This window comes from Lepidochelys olivacea (assembly GCF_965140295.1).
Source record: "Lepidochelys olivacea isolate rLepOli2 genome assembly, chromosome: 5".
Lineage (NCBI taxonomy): Eukaryota > Metazoa > Chordata > Testudines > Cheloniidae > Lepidochelys > Lepidochelys olivacea.
In genome coordinates this window covers 73,460,742-73,479,654 of record NC_140415.1, presented here as the reverse complement: position 1 = coordinate 73,479,654, position 18,913 = coordinate 73,460,742, and the positions used below count along the sequence as shown (strand labels likewise).

General features: G+C 37.6%; 1 protein-coding gene across 2 annotated transcripts in view; it reads right to left on the bottom strand.

Annotated features, from left to right (window-relative positions):
* Window positions 1-1,790: 1,790 nt before the first annotated feature.
* The window catches only part of KCNN2 (potassium calcium-activated channel subfamily N member 2), a gene marked incomplete at its 5' end in the record, with an annotated part of 107,512 nt that continues 90,389 nt past the window's right edge, over window positions 1,791-18,913 (bottom strand). For both annotated transcript variants that reach the window (XM_084628238.1, XM_084628239.1), the window contains 4 exons: window positions 1,791-2,384; window positions 4,614-4,683; window positions 10,254-10,381; window positions 12,935-13,045. In XM_084628238.1, the coding sequence (XP_084484364.1) occupies window positions 2,100-2,384; window positions 4,614-4,683; window positions 10,254-10,381; window positions 12,935-13,045 (594 nt within the window). In that variant the 3' untranslated portion in view covers window positions 1,791-2,099. The remainder of the gene's footprint in view (window positions 2,385-4,613; window positions 4,684-10,253; window positions 10,382-12,934; window positions 13,046-18,913) is intronic.

Here is an 18,913-nt window from a genome sequence, read left to right as displayed (position 1 = left end):
CTCCTTTTCTTTTTGCGAATATAGACTAACACGGCTGCTACTCTGAAACAATGTGGATTGTTAGCTGGCCTCCTGAACTAGCATACAAAAGCATTCTGGCAAGTATGCCCATCTAACATCATGAATACGATGAGGCTGGCCCAGAAGTCGGCATACGTTTGTTGCCACAAACAAGCTGACCAGCATAAGTGATCTGCTCAGAGGAGCAGTAACAAATGCTCTGCCATCTGTTTTAAGACATACCCTGTGATGGCAGAACACATGGCTAAAGACCCACCACAATGTATGCCGCACAAGTGTATCCCCTGTAATGGTAGCACCCTTAACTGGGCAAAAATGAAGCTGCTTAGAAGTGGTCTGGATTTCCCAGTGCTAATGTGCTAAGTGTACTGGTGTATAAAGCAGTGAAATTCTATTTCCCAGCACGAGGGTATTCATGGAAGGATTCATCCTAGAAATGTCCCTGTGTTTCTAAGATAAGAATAGCAATTTCCTTTAAATTGTTGCCAAAAATTAATTTCTGTAGAGTGGAACTTGCAATCTTTTAATATAACAACCTCCATTTCCTCCAACATGCATATAGTTCATATGTAGATGTATTTCATAAATATATTTTATGAAAACATGAAATAGCTATACTTACCAATTATCTTCAAGTACTCATTTGTGTTAGACTCCATCAGTTGACAGATAAAGATGATAACCAACAAAGGGAGTTAAAGCCCCCTACATCCTGTTTTTATAAATGGGAACCGTGCATGTAATACTCTTGTGCCTTGCACAAATAATTTACTCAGGATTGCCACTCATGAATATATGCAGTAGAAAAGCCAAAGAGAATACTTCCCAAATGCATACATATGCCTTTTCAAAATATCAGAGACTTCATTATTAGTGAATGAAAGGAAAGCAATGGAGTACCCACCAGTTCAATTCCATCACCTGGAACACTAGCTTCCAACAGCTTTTTTATGACCATCATGAAGAGCCTCTTAGATTAATCCTCACTTCATTTCTATGTTAGTTTGCTATGTAGTTGAAATCAAAGGGATTATCTAAATGTGACATGATATTTAGCACTGAGCTGCTATGACACAGTAACTTAGGCTTTTCTCTGTAGCTTGTACCCACCATACAGAGATATATGACAAAAAACAAAACAAACACCGTTTTGAAATGCAAATAGAAATGCAGAGTAATTTAAAGGGACACTATCGACTTACAATATTTCCAGACAGATATGATTTTCATCTGCTATAGTTACAAGTCACTCCTAAACTGATTATAACTGCATAAATTAGGAGGAATTACTTCCCCTCTGTGTTTTTACTGTGCTTTGTACATTTGCAACATTTTATGAATAGTCAATTTCACTGTATAGGAAGTTAAATAGTCAGTTTCCCACTACTGAAAAAGGCCTTTATTAACATAAATAGGTGAGCAGACCCCCCCCCCCAATACTACTTTATAAAATGTTCCATGATTTTTTAAGGGTGTACCAGAAACTGGTTTTTTATATTTTTTTTAAGAAATAATCACTTTTAAAAAAATTCAAGTTAACATTGTCCCTCTCAAGTGACTATACATACACAAACTGTTTTAATGTTCATCCAGCAATTGTTTTTTTTCTCCCCTGTGGGCTGAGTTTAGAAAATCAATGTTCACATCTGAAGGCTAATTAAGCTTAAACTTTGTCTTTCTTTAGTTAGAATCATCTTCTGTATTTGGCCTTAAAATAATGCTTAATAAATCTTTAAGAATGTTCAAGCCAAAGTGACCAAGCAGGTATATGCAGAAATTAACCTTTTTATTATATTATATACTGTAATAGTAAAGTTTGTTTTAAGTGCATGAATAAAAACTTAGTGAAATTACAGGAGGAATAATCTATATAGCAATAATAGGTGCATTCACTGTGCATCTGACAGGAAAAAAAAGTTTTCACTCATTTTGGCCTAAAACTTTGTGTTCAGGTTTCCAGGATTCTGACATCAGAACCAAGATAACACTGATTAGAACCATAGGGCTTTACAATAAAAGCTAAAATATCGACCATATGATGGCAAAAAGTCTTTATTTTGTGGTTAACGTATTCTCTTCTAGCTACTCTCTGACGAAGTTGGTGGTGCTGTGGAGGAGGATCTCCGTCTCGACAAAGATCGTGATCTCTCAGCACTGTAGGCCACATGCTTGTCGTAATTTTGTATCTGAGCTTCAAGAAAATCCCTCTGTTGTTGGCTGATTGTCTGGCTAATCAGTCCTGGGAGAGCTTGAATGCTACCAATTAAAGTTTCCAGTTTAGTTTCCAGAGTAACAATCCTCTTCTCAAAATCTTCACTTCTTTCATTTAAGTCAGAAATCAGGTCATACATGATGTTTTGAGTCTGAAAGGAGAGGATGCAAGCAGAGCTTTATATCTGGTTTGCAAACATTTCAGTCTGAAGGGTTATTCCAGTCGGGTTTCTGAAAGGGTTTTGTTTTTGTATTTTTCCCCAGCCCTTTAAAGTTGGCACTGACAGAAAAGGTCAGCATGAGTGGAAGGCTGATGATACTACAACAAGCACCTGTCTCATGAAGTAATTTTACTCAGGGCTTTAGTACAAATCCCCACTTGGTGCAACATTCAATGAGAAGAAGTTAACATTCATTCATTCATTAAGCTGTTTTAATTTCAAACTGTTGATGAACTGGGTCAAACAGAAGACTTTTCAGAAGTACAGAGATTTAGAAATGTGCTACCTTAATACTGGATTTATTCAACAAGTGGAGGAAGTCCAAAGATTCCACTGTATATGGTATAAATTCTGGAATTTTTATCCTTCTCTATATTTGCGTTAAATGGATCTTCATACTTCTAAGCAGTATGTTCTCCCCTTGATCAGCATATGGAGCTCTCATTAGTGTTAATGGAGCTCCTTATGCCGACCAAGGAGAAACTATACTTTTAATGTACAACCATCCAACCCCCCAGAAAACAAAAATATAAGTGATAATACAAGCGATTTAGTAACACAAAGTGCTTTGAAAATAACCACATGCTCTATCGTAAATGTGAAGCATACAAGTTTTATACTTCATTTTCACTGCTAAAAATGAAGAATCTACACTGGGACTTGTTGAATCAATGATCCTTAAATGATAAAATAGAGTTTAATTTATTTTTCAGAGTTCACTAGCTGTACGAGTAAGCAGAAGGGATTAGAATGTAAAAGTACATTCATCTTTGCATGGTTGTATTGCTAAATCTCTTTATGAAACAATATTCTTGTTTATTAATAATTTTCTGTTATTTTGATTACTGTACTGTATTTTTCTTATGAGACTGGAATGCAGTGTCTGAAACAGAGATAAGAGTTAAGGTGGTTTATCTATGTCTACAAGAGGGAGGAGTTCAAACACTTGGGTTTAAACACTTAAACTGATGTGAAATAACCAGATCCTTTATTACCTTGTAGGCAAATTTACTGACGTGCAGTTAAGTTTACAGTACACAGAAAGGGAATGAACAATTAACTGAATGACTGTGTAAGGTGCAAGACAGTGACGAATCAGCCCAACTTCCATATTCTTTTTTCACTGCATGGTGTTTCAAGGGTGTTGGCATGATTCTTGAGGGCAAGCTACTCTATATGCGTCTCATGGACAGATCTGTTGTCTTTATTAGTTGACATAAATAGGAAGTGCTTGAAGTGCATCCACAGTAGTTAGCTGGGTACCCATTTATTTTTAGTTTAGGCAAGCTGGGGAATTTTGCCCGAGTGGGATGCATACTGAAGGATTCAGGCTGTTCATAAAGGCAAGCACTGAACAAATGTGGATTCAAAGAATCTGGGATAGACGTCGGAGATATTTATTTAAAATATATACACTCTCGCTTAGTGACATATGAAGTTCAGATTGAGCAGCTGCTATATAAACATATGTGGATGTGAAACCTTGTACATTTTGGGCCTCAATCCTATAAATCTGATTATTATTCTCTACAGAAAACACATGATATAATAATACTTTGCACTTGAATGACACCTTTCATCTGAAGATCTCAAAGGGTTTTAAGAAGTTTAATTAATCAAGCTTCATAACACACTAGCAAAGTAGGTAAGTATTATCCCTATTTTACAGATATGGACCAGAAACACAGATGTAATGTAACTTGCCCAAGGTCACAGTAGCAGTGCTGGACATGAACCCAGAACTCCTGCATTCCAGTCCCCCACAGTAACCAGTAGGCTATGCTCCCTCTCACATAATATGTAAATATAGGGAAGAATTTACTCTTTCACATATATAGCATGATACAAACATGGCCCATTCCTGAAAGAGGCTAAACATCGGATCAGGCTCCTTGTTACATGCATTATACAAGGACTTTGCCTTTTTTCTGAAGTATCAAGTATTTGCCATTTCAGACAGAATGATACTGGCTTTAACATAATTTACCACAGAAGACAAGACAATTGGCCTGTTTTCCTATAATGACTGACTAAGGAAGAGTGTGTATGTGTACCTGTGAACTACAGTGAAGAGATGAGCTTTTTATTCTGAACTATTCCTTTTGAGAAGATAAATGTTACTTTACAAAAGAACAAACGAAATGTTAATTGCCTACTAACCTTTGCCAGGTCCACCAAAGTGTTTGCTTGATCGTTCAGTTTCCTTTGCTCCATTTTTACACTTCGTAATCTAAAAAGGTGGAATCTGAGGTCAGATACGTTTTTTTTCCATATTAGGTCTTCTAAATAGCATGCATATAACTTACAAGAACAAATAACTGCATGGACAATGCCTTGAGTACTTTGTATAAAGTCAGATCTGGTTATGTGTCTGGTACAATGAGAAGCATGCTTCCTCAACACCGCAAAAAAGAAAGAGCAAGAAAATGTGATGTCCTCAAGACTATTATTTATCATGGTTAAAGTTGAATTCAAAAAGGGAGGTAAAGATTTACTCATACTGTATGAAAGAAAGCCAAAACATTCCTTAAAGCCTCAGTATCATGACAAGTAGATATAGGAAGAGAAACAAAACAAGTCAGATTTCATCAATAATGTTACAACAGTCAAGAATCTTCCTATACCTACATGACTAGATACAGGTATTAGCCCTGTTCAGTCTGAAATGGATTGGGTTAGAAGGTGTTTGAACCTGATGAAAATACAGTGATAAGTGAGTTTCTTTTTAATTTTAAACAAACTTTTATCTGACCAGCAGCTAAATAACCAGAATACTTGTCACTATATTAATTTTATTGTCCTACTGAATTTAACTTTCAACTTACCTCTAAATACCATTAAATTTCAAAATATATATCAAACATGTTTTTCAGAATTCTGCTGTTAGTATGTCAGCATGCAAATGCACTGCTTAAACTACAGCATTGTAAAAACTCCTGTATTTTTTCCTCTGGATGCTTGAGTAATTGCATTAAGTTAATTACAGTTATGCACATACAATGAGAGAGGGAATGCAAGCTTTAAGTTTCTCACACTGTACTAGGAAAAAAAATCTGTATGCTTTGTTAAAAGGCCTGTATTTCCAACAAGGCCTATACAAATGGACACTTTTAATCAACTATTTTGTGAACTCAAAACCAGTGAGAAGGAAAAAAACCCTCATTCATTTGATAACGTTAATGATATTACCAAGCTTTACTGCAAATGGTAAACTGATCAAACACACCAACTGATAAATGTTTTTTGTGTGTGACAGAATGGGTCATTTTATAATCTTTTACTCAAAATACAAGATTAGTTTTGTATCACAAATATAAATTTCAGTATATAAAAGAGTTAAAATACCTCTAACTTCTGATTTCTCGCATAAAAGAAGTTAGGGGCCTGACTCTTCTCACTTATACTGGTTTTACCCTGGTTTAATGCCACTGACTTCAATGCTCCTGGGTTACACCAGCATAAGTGAAAGGAGAATTAGGCCTAAAGCCAGGACAATTTCAGTTTTACAGGTAGAGAATCAAAACTCTAAGGGCAAAAGTCTACCGTCAGTGAGATTTTTGTAATTAATTCCATTGTTGAGCAGATCTCTCCATATGATCAAGGCTACAAAACTTTTCCACATCCTTCCCTGTCACAAACTCAGGTTTCCAGATCAAGCTATGGGAGTGGTTTGCAGATGTACTCATCCGCAATAGCTTTATGAGATTTTAACCATTTAAGTGTGAATTGTTTGCTAAGGTGTTTCATTTTAGCTGACAAGCAGAAACTGGACTCCTAACCACATCAAGAGGCCTAATGGATATTCTTAAAAAACACTATTTTCAAAAAAAGTCACCCCACATGATACAAATGGAGAAATATCATGCACTGTAACTAACATGCTAGACATGTATGCATAATTAGGGAATAGATTCCTGTTCAGTGGCAGTTCTTATTTTTTGGAAATTTCAACAGAATGAACTCGGGAAAGTGACTCCAGTTGCCATTAAAATACTATGAAACATATAGGAGCTGGAAAGTTTATTCTGTGTCTCAAGTAGGAATTTTTATGTAACCAAAATACTTCAGGAATTTTCCAAAATCCATAAGAAGCTATCAAATGAAGTTTGTATTTGGATCTTTACATTAAGCAATTCATTTGTAGAAACATATTGACTTCCAACTTCATGCTTAAAAGAAAGCTGTAAAGAGTAAAATATCCCACTGAAGGTGTGTAATAATTTCTGTTGCTGAGGTAGGAGCAGCAGTGTGCTGCTGACATTCAGTCAGTCTGCTGGCTAGCTTCCCTTTTTTGGGCAAACCCAAAGCTTCATCACCTGATGGAGCTTCATCTTCTGAAACACTGTTGGTGCACAGAGCTGTAGCTAAGCACTTTTGGAATATGGAAAACTCCTGAAGAACATGAGTTAAACATTACAGCCCAGAACAGACTCACTGAAGATGCTTATCTCTGAAAAGTATGTACAGATTTGACTGTAGAATTATACCCTTAGTATTTTGTTGTGAATTTATTCAAACCATTGAAAAGATACATATACATTTTATTTTCTAGCTTCTGAAGACGCTATATATTGTGCACAACCCAATTGCCAATTCTTTACACTTCAGCACACTGGACTAATCTTTGCGCTGACTTAAAGCCCATGTAATTCCATGGATAATGGAACAGCAGAAATACCAGCTGACAAAATTTGGCCTGGGGCTGCAAAGGTACAGCTATTACATAAAGATCATTCTTTAGCTGCAACAGCCAGATTAAAAGGAAGTTAGCAGATTTTATTTTTTTCTTAAAATATGGATATTCTAATTCCTTCCTTATGAACTTCACTTATCACAGCAAAGATCATGATTTTGGATCACATTTTCACAGCAGCAATCAGACCATTAAATTCACAAATAAAGAATCCATTTGTTGCATGCAGACAGTGGTAAATTCTGCAAATTTGAAAGGAACAGCCCATACAACTTACTTCCGAGCTCTATTTTCATTTTGTTGAAATAAAAAGACAAAACAAAAGAAAACAATCTGTAAAATATACGAGAACAAACCAACACAGGGGGTGGTGTTCATAGGTATACAGTCGGTTCAATTCAGCAGGTCCCATGGTTTCACCATTGGCTTCTATGGATCAGCAACAGCCATGGGTTAAGCCTGATTTGTTTGCACAATAATGATGGGATTTGCAGTAATGTTACACATCATTAAGCCTTCCATTTCTTTCCCATTTTCCTTTATGCCAGCCTGTGACCCATGGATCTTCCTTATCCGTATAGAATATACCATTTATTAATTATGTCTAGTGGTTCCTATGATTCTCCCCACACCCCATTTAATTTACATGAGGAAAAAGGATTATGAGTTGCTGAAGGCAGATGTACTGAAGGCAGAATAATTTCATGGATTCTGTAGTTTTTAGGGGTCAGAAAGGATAATTTATTCTGACCTCTTGTATGACACAGGCCATAGACCTTCAACCATGATTCCTGAAACCAGTCCAATAATTTGTGGTAGAACAAGAGAATAATGTGTTTTTAAAAAATTAAAAACTAACCCAGAATAAAGATGGATAAGGGACATATTGCTAGGAATCAAAAGAGAAGTAAACCAAAACCAAAAAATTTCATTGTGCCCAGGTACTCTAACTAAAAGAAAAAAAAAAAAAGCAGAATTCTGGAGCTATACTCCTAACAGGTTATCATTGTATGCACAGAAGAGGCCCTCCAATCTTTTGCTAAAATACAATATATTATGCAAAGTATCCTTCTGAATCAGAAGCAAAGTGCTGCAGGGCAAAGGGAAACTCATTAGCATGAGCTCTCAGAGTCCTGGACTGGCATAACTAGAAAAAATGACCACTGCAACCCAACTGAACTGACTGCTGAATAGTTAAGGCAGATGCAGAACAAATATCTGCACCCTTGTGCACCTCTTTTGGGGTCTGAATGGTGTGTAAGACTGCAGATTGAGCCAGACAGACTTTTTATTTTAAATTCATTTTTGCATACACACATACAAAATACATGGCAAGGTTAAAACGAAGGAATATCTTATGTGGACAAAGGACAGATGTAAAATGTGCGTGCACACCCTGCGGCCCCACCATCCATGGTGCACAAGATGACAAAGCTGAGTAAATACATTTCAGAACACAATCTTAACCTACCAAATCCTAATCTTTTGTGGGCTTTTTACATAAAAGTATTTCTATTATAAGTGTTTACAACAGTTCTACATTAAAATTTGCAACTTTGCTAAAGTGAACCAACATGCAGTGTTTGTACAGTACTTAAAAACCTTCAGTGCACTGCACAAACATTAACATATCTGAAGTGAAGCAAATATTATCCCCAATTTATAGATGAGAAAATTAATGGCCAGATTGTGCTCCCAGTCCCTATATCCACACAGGAAGAGAAATCTCCTCCTGCAGACCTCCCACCTCCTGAGCAGTGAGAGTGAATATATGTGAGCCAGCCAACACCATCCCTTCCTGTGGCTTGGACCACATGTAGGCAGAGGTTGGGGGGCTTGGGGTGGGGGAGTGGGTATGGGATGTGCACAAGCCCACATCAACTTGCATTTAGAATTTATTTAAAAAACCAGTACAACCAGAGGCTGAGCTAACTTTTCCTCACTATGTTGTGGAAGCTCAACTCATGGCAGGCACCAAAGGCTTCAATGAGCTGGATTGCCATGCAGCTGGAAGGGTCAGCAGGAGGTCCCAGAGCAGGTGTGAAGGTGCCAGATGTCCTAGCAACCCCCTGGGATCTGCATTTTCATTCCATGTAGCTCAGGAAACTATCTGCTAACATGCTCTATCTGTGGGTTGGAGGAACGCTAGTCCCCATGCACTGCATGTCTTTACTTTGAAGCCCAAAAGTTACTCATGTGAGGAGTCTTGGTCCATCCTCCTGGCTGTGGATCTGCTTTATGACAAACACTTACTGTGAATTTTAGGCCAAATTTAGAACGTAGCAGAGTTTCAGGGGCTGTATTATGATGATTCAGCTTACTACTACGACTGGGCCCAACAGAGAATCTTGTCCAGTCTCTGTCTTTATCACTCCTGATTCTCAGACTAATTTTATCCCCTGATGGGGATCAGGACAGGCTAGGGGCTGATCTAAATTATGCTGGTAAAAACTCCAAAGGGGTAATCTAGGGATTGCCAGAGTACAGCATGCTCTGGCCATGCTACTTCCCTGCCCAGATGCCAGGGGGTAGTGTAGGAGTCAGCTATGCCAACTACACCCACTGAGGACTCTCCCATACCAAGGAAATCCCCAGCTGAGACCAGGCAATTACATTTTTGTTCCCTTTGAGCTGTTGGAGCAGCTCTAAGGGCCAGAGAATCTGGTCTATTATCTTTTCATTAAATATTAGTTGTAGTAATAGCCTCTATTTTAAAGTGATTAGATTATTCTGACATGAAAGGATTAAAATATTTGCTTTAAATGAAACTGACATACTTGCTGCATTTCTGTTTTCTTCAGTGATAAAAGGAGTCAACTGCTTTTAAGCCAATTCATACAATAGTAACAACAAACTCCTGGTAATAACATAACATTAAAATCTTCATGCTAATTTATGAAGCATGATAGAAAATTCCAGGAAAATGTTTACAAAAATTCAGATCATAGCTATGCACTCCTGGCCCAGTTTCTTTTGTGAATAAACACTACTCTAAAATCTTATTTTGCTTTATTCTACGAGAAAGAGAAAATTCAGAACCCAGAGCAAAGTTCCGGGGTGAGGATAGATAAGTCTGGACAGAAAAACCAAACCAAAATAGTACTTACTGATGAATAGCTTGCAAGAATTTGCGTTGATGTTTCCTTACTTTTGCATGGTCTATCTTTTTAACCAGCTTTGTATTTTTATAAATTAACCATGTTTCCCTGAGTACATTGGCAGCTGCATTTTTCACCTGTTTAATAAAAGAAAACACCAGACTCACAAAAATAGCATTAATGTCTCTTTGAATTTTCTCTGGTGTACACCATCTTTCAGAAGCACTCATGGTCCTAGATATCTGTGGGGTAAGGGTGCTGTATGAAGCTACAGCAGTGATGCAGGAAATGTGATGACATGACCAGAGACAATGAGGCCTGTCTAATAAATTTATGCTTCTTCTAAAAGTGATATTTGTAACAGCTTCCTCTTTGGCTGAGAATCACATCTGTTTCTGATAGGAACTTGACCCATTTGGTGTTCTCAGTATGTGTAAATTATATGAAACAGACATTAAAACGTTACATGTCCAGTATTTAACTGGATAGATTGTACAGGACCAAAAATGGATTTCCCTATTACAAGTTTGTCTCTTCTGGTCACTTCCTTCTTGTAGGATTTCTCCCTCTCACTTCTAATAGTGATTTAACAGTCTTTTCCTCTGTGATAAATTCAAGAGATGCTCAAATAAGTGTTTCTGTTTTTCTTTGTTCTGGTTTTCCCATTTTTGTCCCTCCACTTTCTCTGAGATAAGCATATTGTCAAAACCTTACAGCTATGTTTACGGTATATGATTCATGTCTGCTTTGTATTTTTCTAAAATGAGGGTCTCTATAGAACGATATTCACAATATAAAACGTAAGGAGACCTACAGTTCTCCTATGCCCTCAGATGTCCCCAGTGTGGCACTCACAATACTTATACAAATACTGACAAAGCATTTCAATGTATTGATGACTAATGTTAATTGATAGGATACTTCCTAAGGTAAATATAGAGAATTCTATTGTAGCTCTTATCTCTCTCCTTATCCCTCTCTACCTATGTTTCTATCATATCCACCATTGCCGTAGTCAAGCTAAATTATAGTATACACAAGGTAACAATGCAGATCCTGCAACTAGCAGGAGCGCCCAGAGACAACAGTCCCAATCATGTATCACTGTTGTCACTGGGAGCTTTGCCACTTATGTCAATGGAAGCAGAATCAGGCTCACTGGACCTCACTCAAGGAATGAAGTCCTTGCTCTCCCCTTAGCTTTGGACACCGTCAGTTTGTGATTTATGGCAAAATCCACCTCTTGTGTTTTGTGATCTAACAAATATTCAGAAACACGAAGGTTGTTTGCTTTCCTTTGTATTATCTGAGTAGCTGAGGTTACTGCACAAGTATGCTCTGAGGCTAATTTAAATATTACACTGAGCTGATGTTTAGATTTATTTGGAGGAATAGATAGCTAGAGAAGGCAGATAGTCTGGGATTAAAGAGAGGTGACTGAAATGCTAAATTCACAAGAGCTAGCAAATTTGCATGAATCCATTTTACTGCCTAGATTTTCATTTGTTGTTAAAGATATTAAAGAGACAAGGCAGATGAGGTAATATCTTTTATTGGACCAACTTCTGTTGGTGAAAGCTTGTCTCTCTCCCCAACAGAAGTTGGTCCAATAAAAGATATTGACCTCACCCACCTTGTTCCACATTGGGAGGAGGGGAGGAGAGAGGGAGAGTTTTACCTTCCTGTTACTCACATTCATGGTTGGCATGGTTCAGTTTCTTAATACCTATGTGACTATCACCACCTTCTTCCTAATCTGCCAGGTTGTTTTTCCTGCTTTTGGGTCTGACTGAGCAGACTTGTCTCACATAAATAATCCCCCTGAAATGAATGAGACTGATCAAATGAGAAAGGTAAACTCCATTATTTGTTCCCTTTGCATAAACATATTCTTCCTGGATTGTAAATCTTCACTGTCTTCTTAGCTGTGATGCTTATATTTTCTTGACATGGTTATTTTTAAAATCAATTAATTAAAAACATTTTCTTATTGAATTTTAGTTTCCATCTGTGAAATATCTTTAATGGGTATATGAGATTGCTACATTATTGCAAGTGGCTGATTGAATAACCCCATGTGTTCAGTAAATGAAGCAATAGCAAAGACTTGACCAAAAAATCATTTGTGAATATTTTTAATTCTGTTTTTCAAGATGTTCTCACATGTAAGGAAGCATCTCTCGTTCTTTTACAAAAGAACAGTTTTTCTACTTGTGTATGTTTGGATTTCAGGATTTCAATCTATATCGCTTTTTTAATTCATATAATCTAATAGAACTACAAGAATTACCTATATGCTGTAGTTTTTTCCTCTCATATGCTGCACAAAACTCAGTCTAGTTTAATACATAATAAACTCGTCTTTCAGAATAATATTCTGTTCTTTGCTGGTTACCTCAGTTACCTTTCAGCTTTGGTCTAGTTTCAATATGTCCCGCTGTAAAAGAATCTTCAAATCTACTGCCATTGCACCAAATCCTCATTAGGAGTGAGAACCTGCAACTTCCGTTGAAGTCAATGGAAGTTCAGGTGCTCAGTACTCCCCAGAAGGCACCCAGCACCTTGCAGAAGAAGGCCCAAAGAGAAGTAGAAGAAAGAAAATTCTATTTTTTCCCCAACACGTCTCAGAAATACATTAAACAACATTCCCTTTTCAGTGGGGAATATAAAGATCTGCAGGTATAACTTACTCTTTTAGTTAGCTGGGTATCCATCATGAAATTATGCACATGTTTTTCAGCTTTGGTGAGTTCTAACTTCCTTGCAACCACAGCCACCACCAGTGCAGTGCACCCTGCACCCTGAAAACAACAATAAAACAAACCCCAAGGAGTTACTGCTGTGTGTTTCAAAAGCATTTTTTAAGAAGTTTCTCCTTCACTGAAGAAATATGAAAGGCATCAGATGAATCACCATTCTTGATAAATGTGATGAATATAGTACAGCTATTTTAGTTCATGGTTATATAAAGAGTCTGTTACCATAGACTGGTAAACTGTCAAGGCATCATCAATTGTTTACTGAAGAGCACCACTTTGAAGTCATGCTTTTTCCATCTAGGAGTTGAAAAAAGAAATGGATTTTAGAACAAATTCAGTTTCTAATGTCTGAACAAGGGCAGCCAGATACAAGGTTTAAAATTTAGAATACATCTGTAAATGAATCCAGAAAGGCCCGTTCATAGTCATGGTATCTGCAATTGCTAAAAGGAAGTAAGACTGGATTAGTATCTAGCACAATAAAACTAGAAGCTGTTTGAAGGCTTTCTTTAAAGTCTACAGATAAAGTTACCTTAAATCTTGTTTTTAGTCACTTATATATACTTTCATGTAGAGCTGGTCAAAATTTGTTGTGCAAAACCTTTTTTTTTTTTTTTTTTTTTTAACTAATACAGATTTGTATTGACTAAAACAGTTTGCGAACTCTGGTTGAATTCACGGAGTTGTTTTGGCTGAACAATAGAAATAAAAAATAAAAAATCTAACTTTAGTTTCAACATTTTCAAACTAAACTTTCAATTTTTTAAATCTGAAATGCCCTGTGATTTTATAGGCAGGGAAAAAAAGATTTTAAAAAACCCTGCAAATGAAATAAAACATTTTGGATTCCGAAACAAAAAAACGTTATTTGAACAGCTCTATTTCCATGTTCTCTTCTGACAAACAGAAGTGATCTTTTTCTACAAATTATGCCCAGTCCACTTTACTACTTTGAACAACACACGTCTTGCAGAAATAGCTCTGCAACTTGGCTGGAGGTTGTTTTGTGCCAAGTGTATGTATGTTTGTAACTATAAATACTGTTCCAAGTACAGCCTGGAATAAGCAGATGCAAATCCCATGGAAGAGAAATATAGTGGAGTAGATTATGAGCCAAGAGAGTAGAAGCAGGTTATAATAGGTAAAACAACTAAGAGGAGGTTGTAATATAAAGCAGTCCCCAACTACAAATTAATCCACCAATTCCCAAATCAGCTCTTTTGTAATACACCTGCCAACTTCTACAGACAGCCTCTCTAGCCCCAGTATTTTTCTGACACACACACACACACACACACACACACACACACACACACACACAGAGAGTTTCACTTTGTCTAGACTGGGGATTTGCCCTGTTTACAGCCGTCAATGAAGCTGTATCAGTGCAACTCCTAGTACAGAGAGGCAAAGTCTCTCTTTGCACCTTGAAGTTTACCCTGGTTTCACTCCTATGCTTGCCTCCACTTTTCCTCATTCTAAATTCTTCTGTTTCCCTCACTCTCTCATCCTTCCCTCCAAAACAATCAATTCTGCTACCCTCAATAAATATGGAAATTTCCCTAATTAATTTGCTCTAAGTTCCCCTCAATTAATGTATTTGCCCCTATACAAAGACCCCACAGACTCCCTCATTAACATAGACTCCTCAGTGAATTCATCTGCCTCCTTCTCCCCATATACTGAGACACACCAAGTACATTCATTTGTGCCCTCAGCCATTTCATTTGTCCCGGATCCCTCCCAAGCATAGACCAGTCCAGTGAAACTCATCTGCTCACCATGCAGCCCTAATCTCTCCCCATTAGTTCTGCCCTATCTGAACCTCCACACCAATTTCACCCCACAAATAAGTCTCTTCCCAGATGTTGCTGGTGCTGCTCCCTGTTCTGATTCTCTCTTTAAGCTTCTTCTTCTTCAGAGTCTCTGCTCCCTCACTCCTATTCTAGTGCTGGAGGAAATCAAGGAAAGGGAAGCTGGAGTCTCTCACGCCCTCAAGGCATGGGGGAGCCAGGAGGAAGTGTCTTCATTCTTCCAAATCCCAGCCCTGGCAAGGGAGCATTGCTGAGAGCTGCAGAGAAGGCTCTATTTATACCAGTGCTAGGGGTGTGTGTAGTTTATACACTCCACATACCACCAGAAGTGTAGACATAGCTTGATACTCTGCCCACATTTTCTGACCAATCTCCCCCTAGCATGTAAATTAATCAACCCTTAGCCTCACCTTTGAATCTGGGTGAAGTCACACAGGGGGAGGGCAGTGGGAGTGCACAGGGAGTCAGTGCAGAATCTGAGCAAGGACTTTTAACCAGCAATGGAAATCAACTGCTCTGAGGATCACCATGTTCTCTTAAAATTATAGCCCTGAAATCTAAACTGTCAAATGTATCACAAAGAGGCCACAATGAAAATCACTAGAAAGTCAGTAGTGGTGAACTCTTGTGCCTCAGCTCAGGAATGCTATTATTTAATCCCAATAATCCCTCTGTACTATCTTTCATCAATGTTTCTCAAAACACTTCCCAAATATTAATAACTTGAGTCTGAGACCATCCCTCTGAAGCAGTAATGTGCAAAGAATAGTTCACCTGCCACTGGCATGATGGAATGAAGCAGCTGTTTAAATGGCAAATCACAGTGTAGAATCAAAAAGCAAAAAAGAATACTGTATCCAATTGAAATTAAGGGAATTCAGGTAAAAAAAAATGCAATTACCTGAATTGGAATTATTATCATGTACCTGTAGCAGCTCCAAACTGCCACCAGCATGCTAGGGAAATGCCTTCTAATGGCCTGCGGGACAGAATGCTCTCTCTTGAATCATCAGAACTGCTTCATGAAGCATCAAGGTGTTTGTTGGAGGGCTCTCCTGTAAATACTAATTTAGACTGCTCTGTTGGGCTAGTGAAATACGACAGAATCACATCATGATGGTATGCGTGAAAATGCACACTTTTTACCTTTGTTCAAAAGAGGAAAGGTAGAATATTACTTGTGGATTTCTTCTTTGCACTACCATGGAAGAAAACAAATGATGTTTATTCTTTTAATAATAAATAGTTTGCAGAGATAGCACATTAATTTAAATTGGGATTTTAAAGTTTTATCGTTATTATAAATACATTGAATTATTATCATACTTTGCACTTCCAGAGGGCCTTCCACTTGAACTGAGACGTGGTATTCCCATTTTAAAGATCAGGAAACAGAGGCATAGATAATCTATACTGTTATGTTAAATGATGGCATAATGTTGCATAATCATACCCTCCCCCATTTTTTCCATAATTAACAATGGACAAAAAAATCCAACAATATTTTCTGTTGGAATTATATCTGCTGGATAAAAGCACAATTCCCAGTCGCAAGAAAGTCTTATTTTAAGATGACAAACTGAAAAACTGAAAAATGTATTTCAATTATTGTACTTTGAACATTATGCAGGACTAAGGCAACAATAAACTAAATTACTGCTTCAAGCTCCTGCTCTCTCTTCAGCGGAATCTTATTTCATCAGAAACAAAACAAATGGGGGAAGTGCACACAGCTTTTGGAATTTCAAAGCAGTAATATACTCTATCTGGAGTTTACACCGTTTGGTTCGGCTCATTCCTGCCTGTTAGACTATACTTTATTTTAAATTGCATATTTTGTGTTGGTAAACATCAAGTTTTTAAGAACACTTGGGAATTCCAGTTATTATTCACAGACCAAGTTGAAAGGACTAATACAGAACAAAACCAGTATACTGTTAGTACAGTTAAAAGGTAACTTTCGGATGTACTCTTGAATGCTATCATGGTCTTCAGCCATCTTGATCTATCTTTAGAACAGAATCTGCCAACCAGGTTTTTATTTTTTACAAGAATTAGAGAGCAGCAAGGCCTGCTAATTAATTGCCAAGACTTTGTAGAACATCTAAACATGATGACTTGTAGCCATTTCAGAAAAGGAGGAATTTATCACACAGAGAACAGAATAAATTCAGAATTTACTAACCCATTCTAGCTATCCAGGGGTGAAAGTAAAATGGAGCTCTTACTGGTAGGGGGCCACTCTGGCCTCCCCCCCCCAGAAGGGGCAGAGCCTCGGGCAGAAGGGGTGGCGCTGGGGGTCAGCGCCCCCCAGCCAGTCCATCTGCGCTCCCTGATCCGCACCGCCCAGGGCTTTAATGTCACTGCCCCTTTTACACCCCCCATCGGCACCCCTGCCAGGTCATCGCTGCCCCTTTTGCGCCCTCCCCCCCCATTGGCAGCCCTGCTGGTAGGAATGTGGCAGGGCCGCCGATGGGGGGCGCAAAAGGAACAGCGATGAGGCAGCACTTTAAAGTCAGTGGTACGGGCTGGTCCTGGTGGCCACTTTGTACCGGTATGCTGTACCAGTCCGGACTGCCTTACTTTCACCCCTGTAGCTATCCTGAGCTCATAAACTAACTGTGCCAATTTTTCAAGACAGCCTATAATTGTGTATATAGTTTTACAGTGTGCATAACCCTTCCTTTGTCCAGTGCAAATAGAATTCACATACTCATCTCATGTAGAAATATACCTGATTTGCATATGTAAATAAGCATTAAATAATTGCAAAATCATAGGCACAAATTTAGAGACAGCCTTTTAAAATGTGGCTTTTGTGCTAATTTTTATAACTGACATTCCATTAAAACTCTTTTTAATGAGCTCTCCTGCATTATTTTTCTAACAGCACCACAAATTCTTAAAACACTATATTTAATACGGTACTGGTATTCTGGGTGATGGTATATTTTAAATGAAAGCATGTTTTAAGTAAAGTAGATTGAAGTATTTTAAACAATAACGTATATAATAAAATAATTTTGTATCCATTACATAGAATTTAATTATGTGATTTTATTCAGTCTTCCCAGTACAGTTCACAAACACCTTAAGTAAAGGTCCACCTGCCTTAGGAAATTGTTTTTTCTCAGCCTCTTGCCAAGCGGTTGCTTAATACAGGTAAATTATTTCCATTTTATTTCATAATAAATGTTCACAAAATAGAATAGAATAAATTATGAGCAGATATGCAGTTAAATATTTTCACATAAGTGTTCTAGGAACTCAGAAGTTGCAGGGCAAAATTGTACGCAACACATCTATTTTATTTAATGAAAGTGGATAGCTGTTGGTAAAAGCAGAATTAGGAGCATGATATTTGTTTTTCAGGAGCACTGTAAATTATGCATTAGAGGGGTTTCCAGCAAACTAGACAGTAAAATGATGACCTGCCTAGATTCTTCTATTCTCCAAAAGTGTCAACAGATCTGTTTGGCCTATCTACTGACACAAGTGCAGATTTCACCCCATTTCATTGAAGTCAATGGTAAATCTCCCATTGACTTTAATGGGACCAGGAGTTTTCCGAGGTTCTGGTCAATACCTATTTTTCATGGTCAGAAACTGGGAGAGTTTGAATTTTATAGTAAATGTACACTATAGCCAGCGTGATGTATAACAACATGTTTCCATCATTAAGTGAACTCTATGAATACCAAGGTATGACAAATTCTCAGACCTTCACTCATGCAGAGTGACAAATGTTGGAATGGATCTGACTGTATGATAGCTCTCACATCTGCAGGCATCATTTCTCAAAAGTCTATGATGTCAATGGAGCACACATTACAGAGTGACTAATTTCTGAAGCAAAAGCCTGACAATCATTCACAAGCAGACATTTTCCCTTGACCATTGATCTACATTTTACCTGTACTGTAGGATGATGTTTCAGTAATATTTGCAAAACAAAAAAGATCATTCCTCATATCTTCATTATAGACCCGGTCCTCCCTAATAGAACAAACATGAATGAGCTTCAAGATCATACAATTTCTAGTTCAAATGTTGGTCTATGCTATGTCTTGCAAAATCAATTACCAGGAATCTTGCT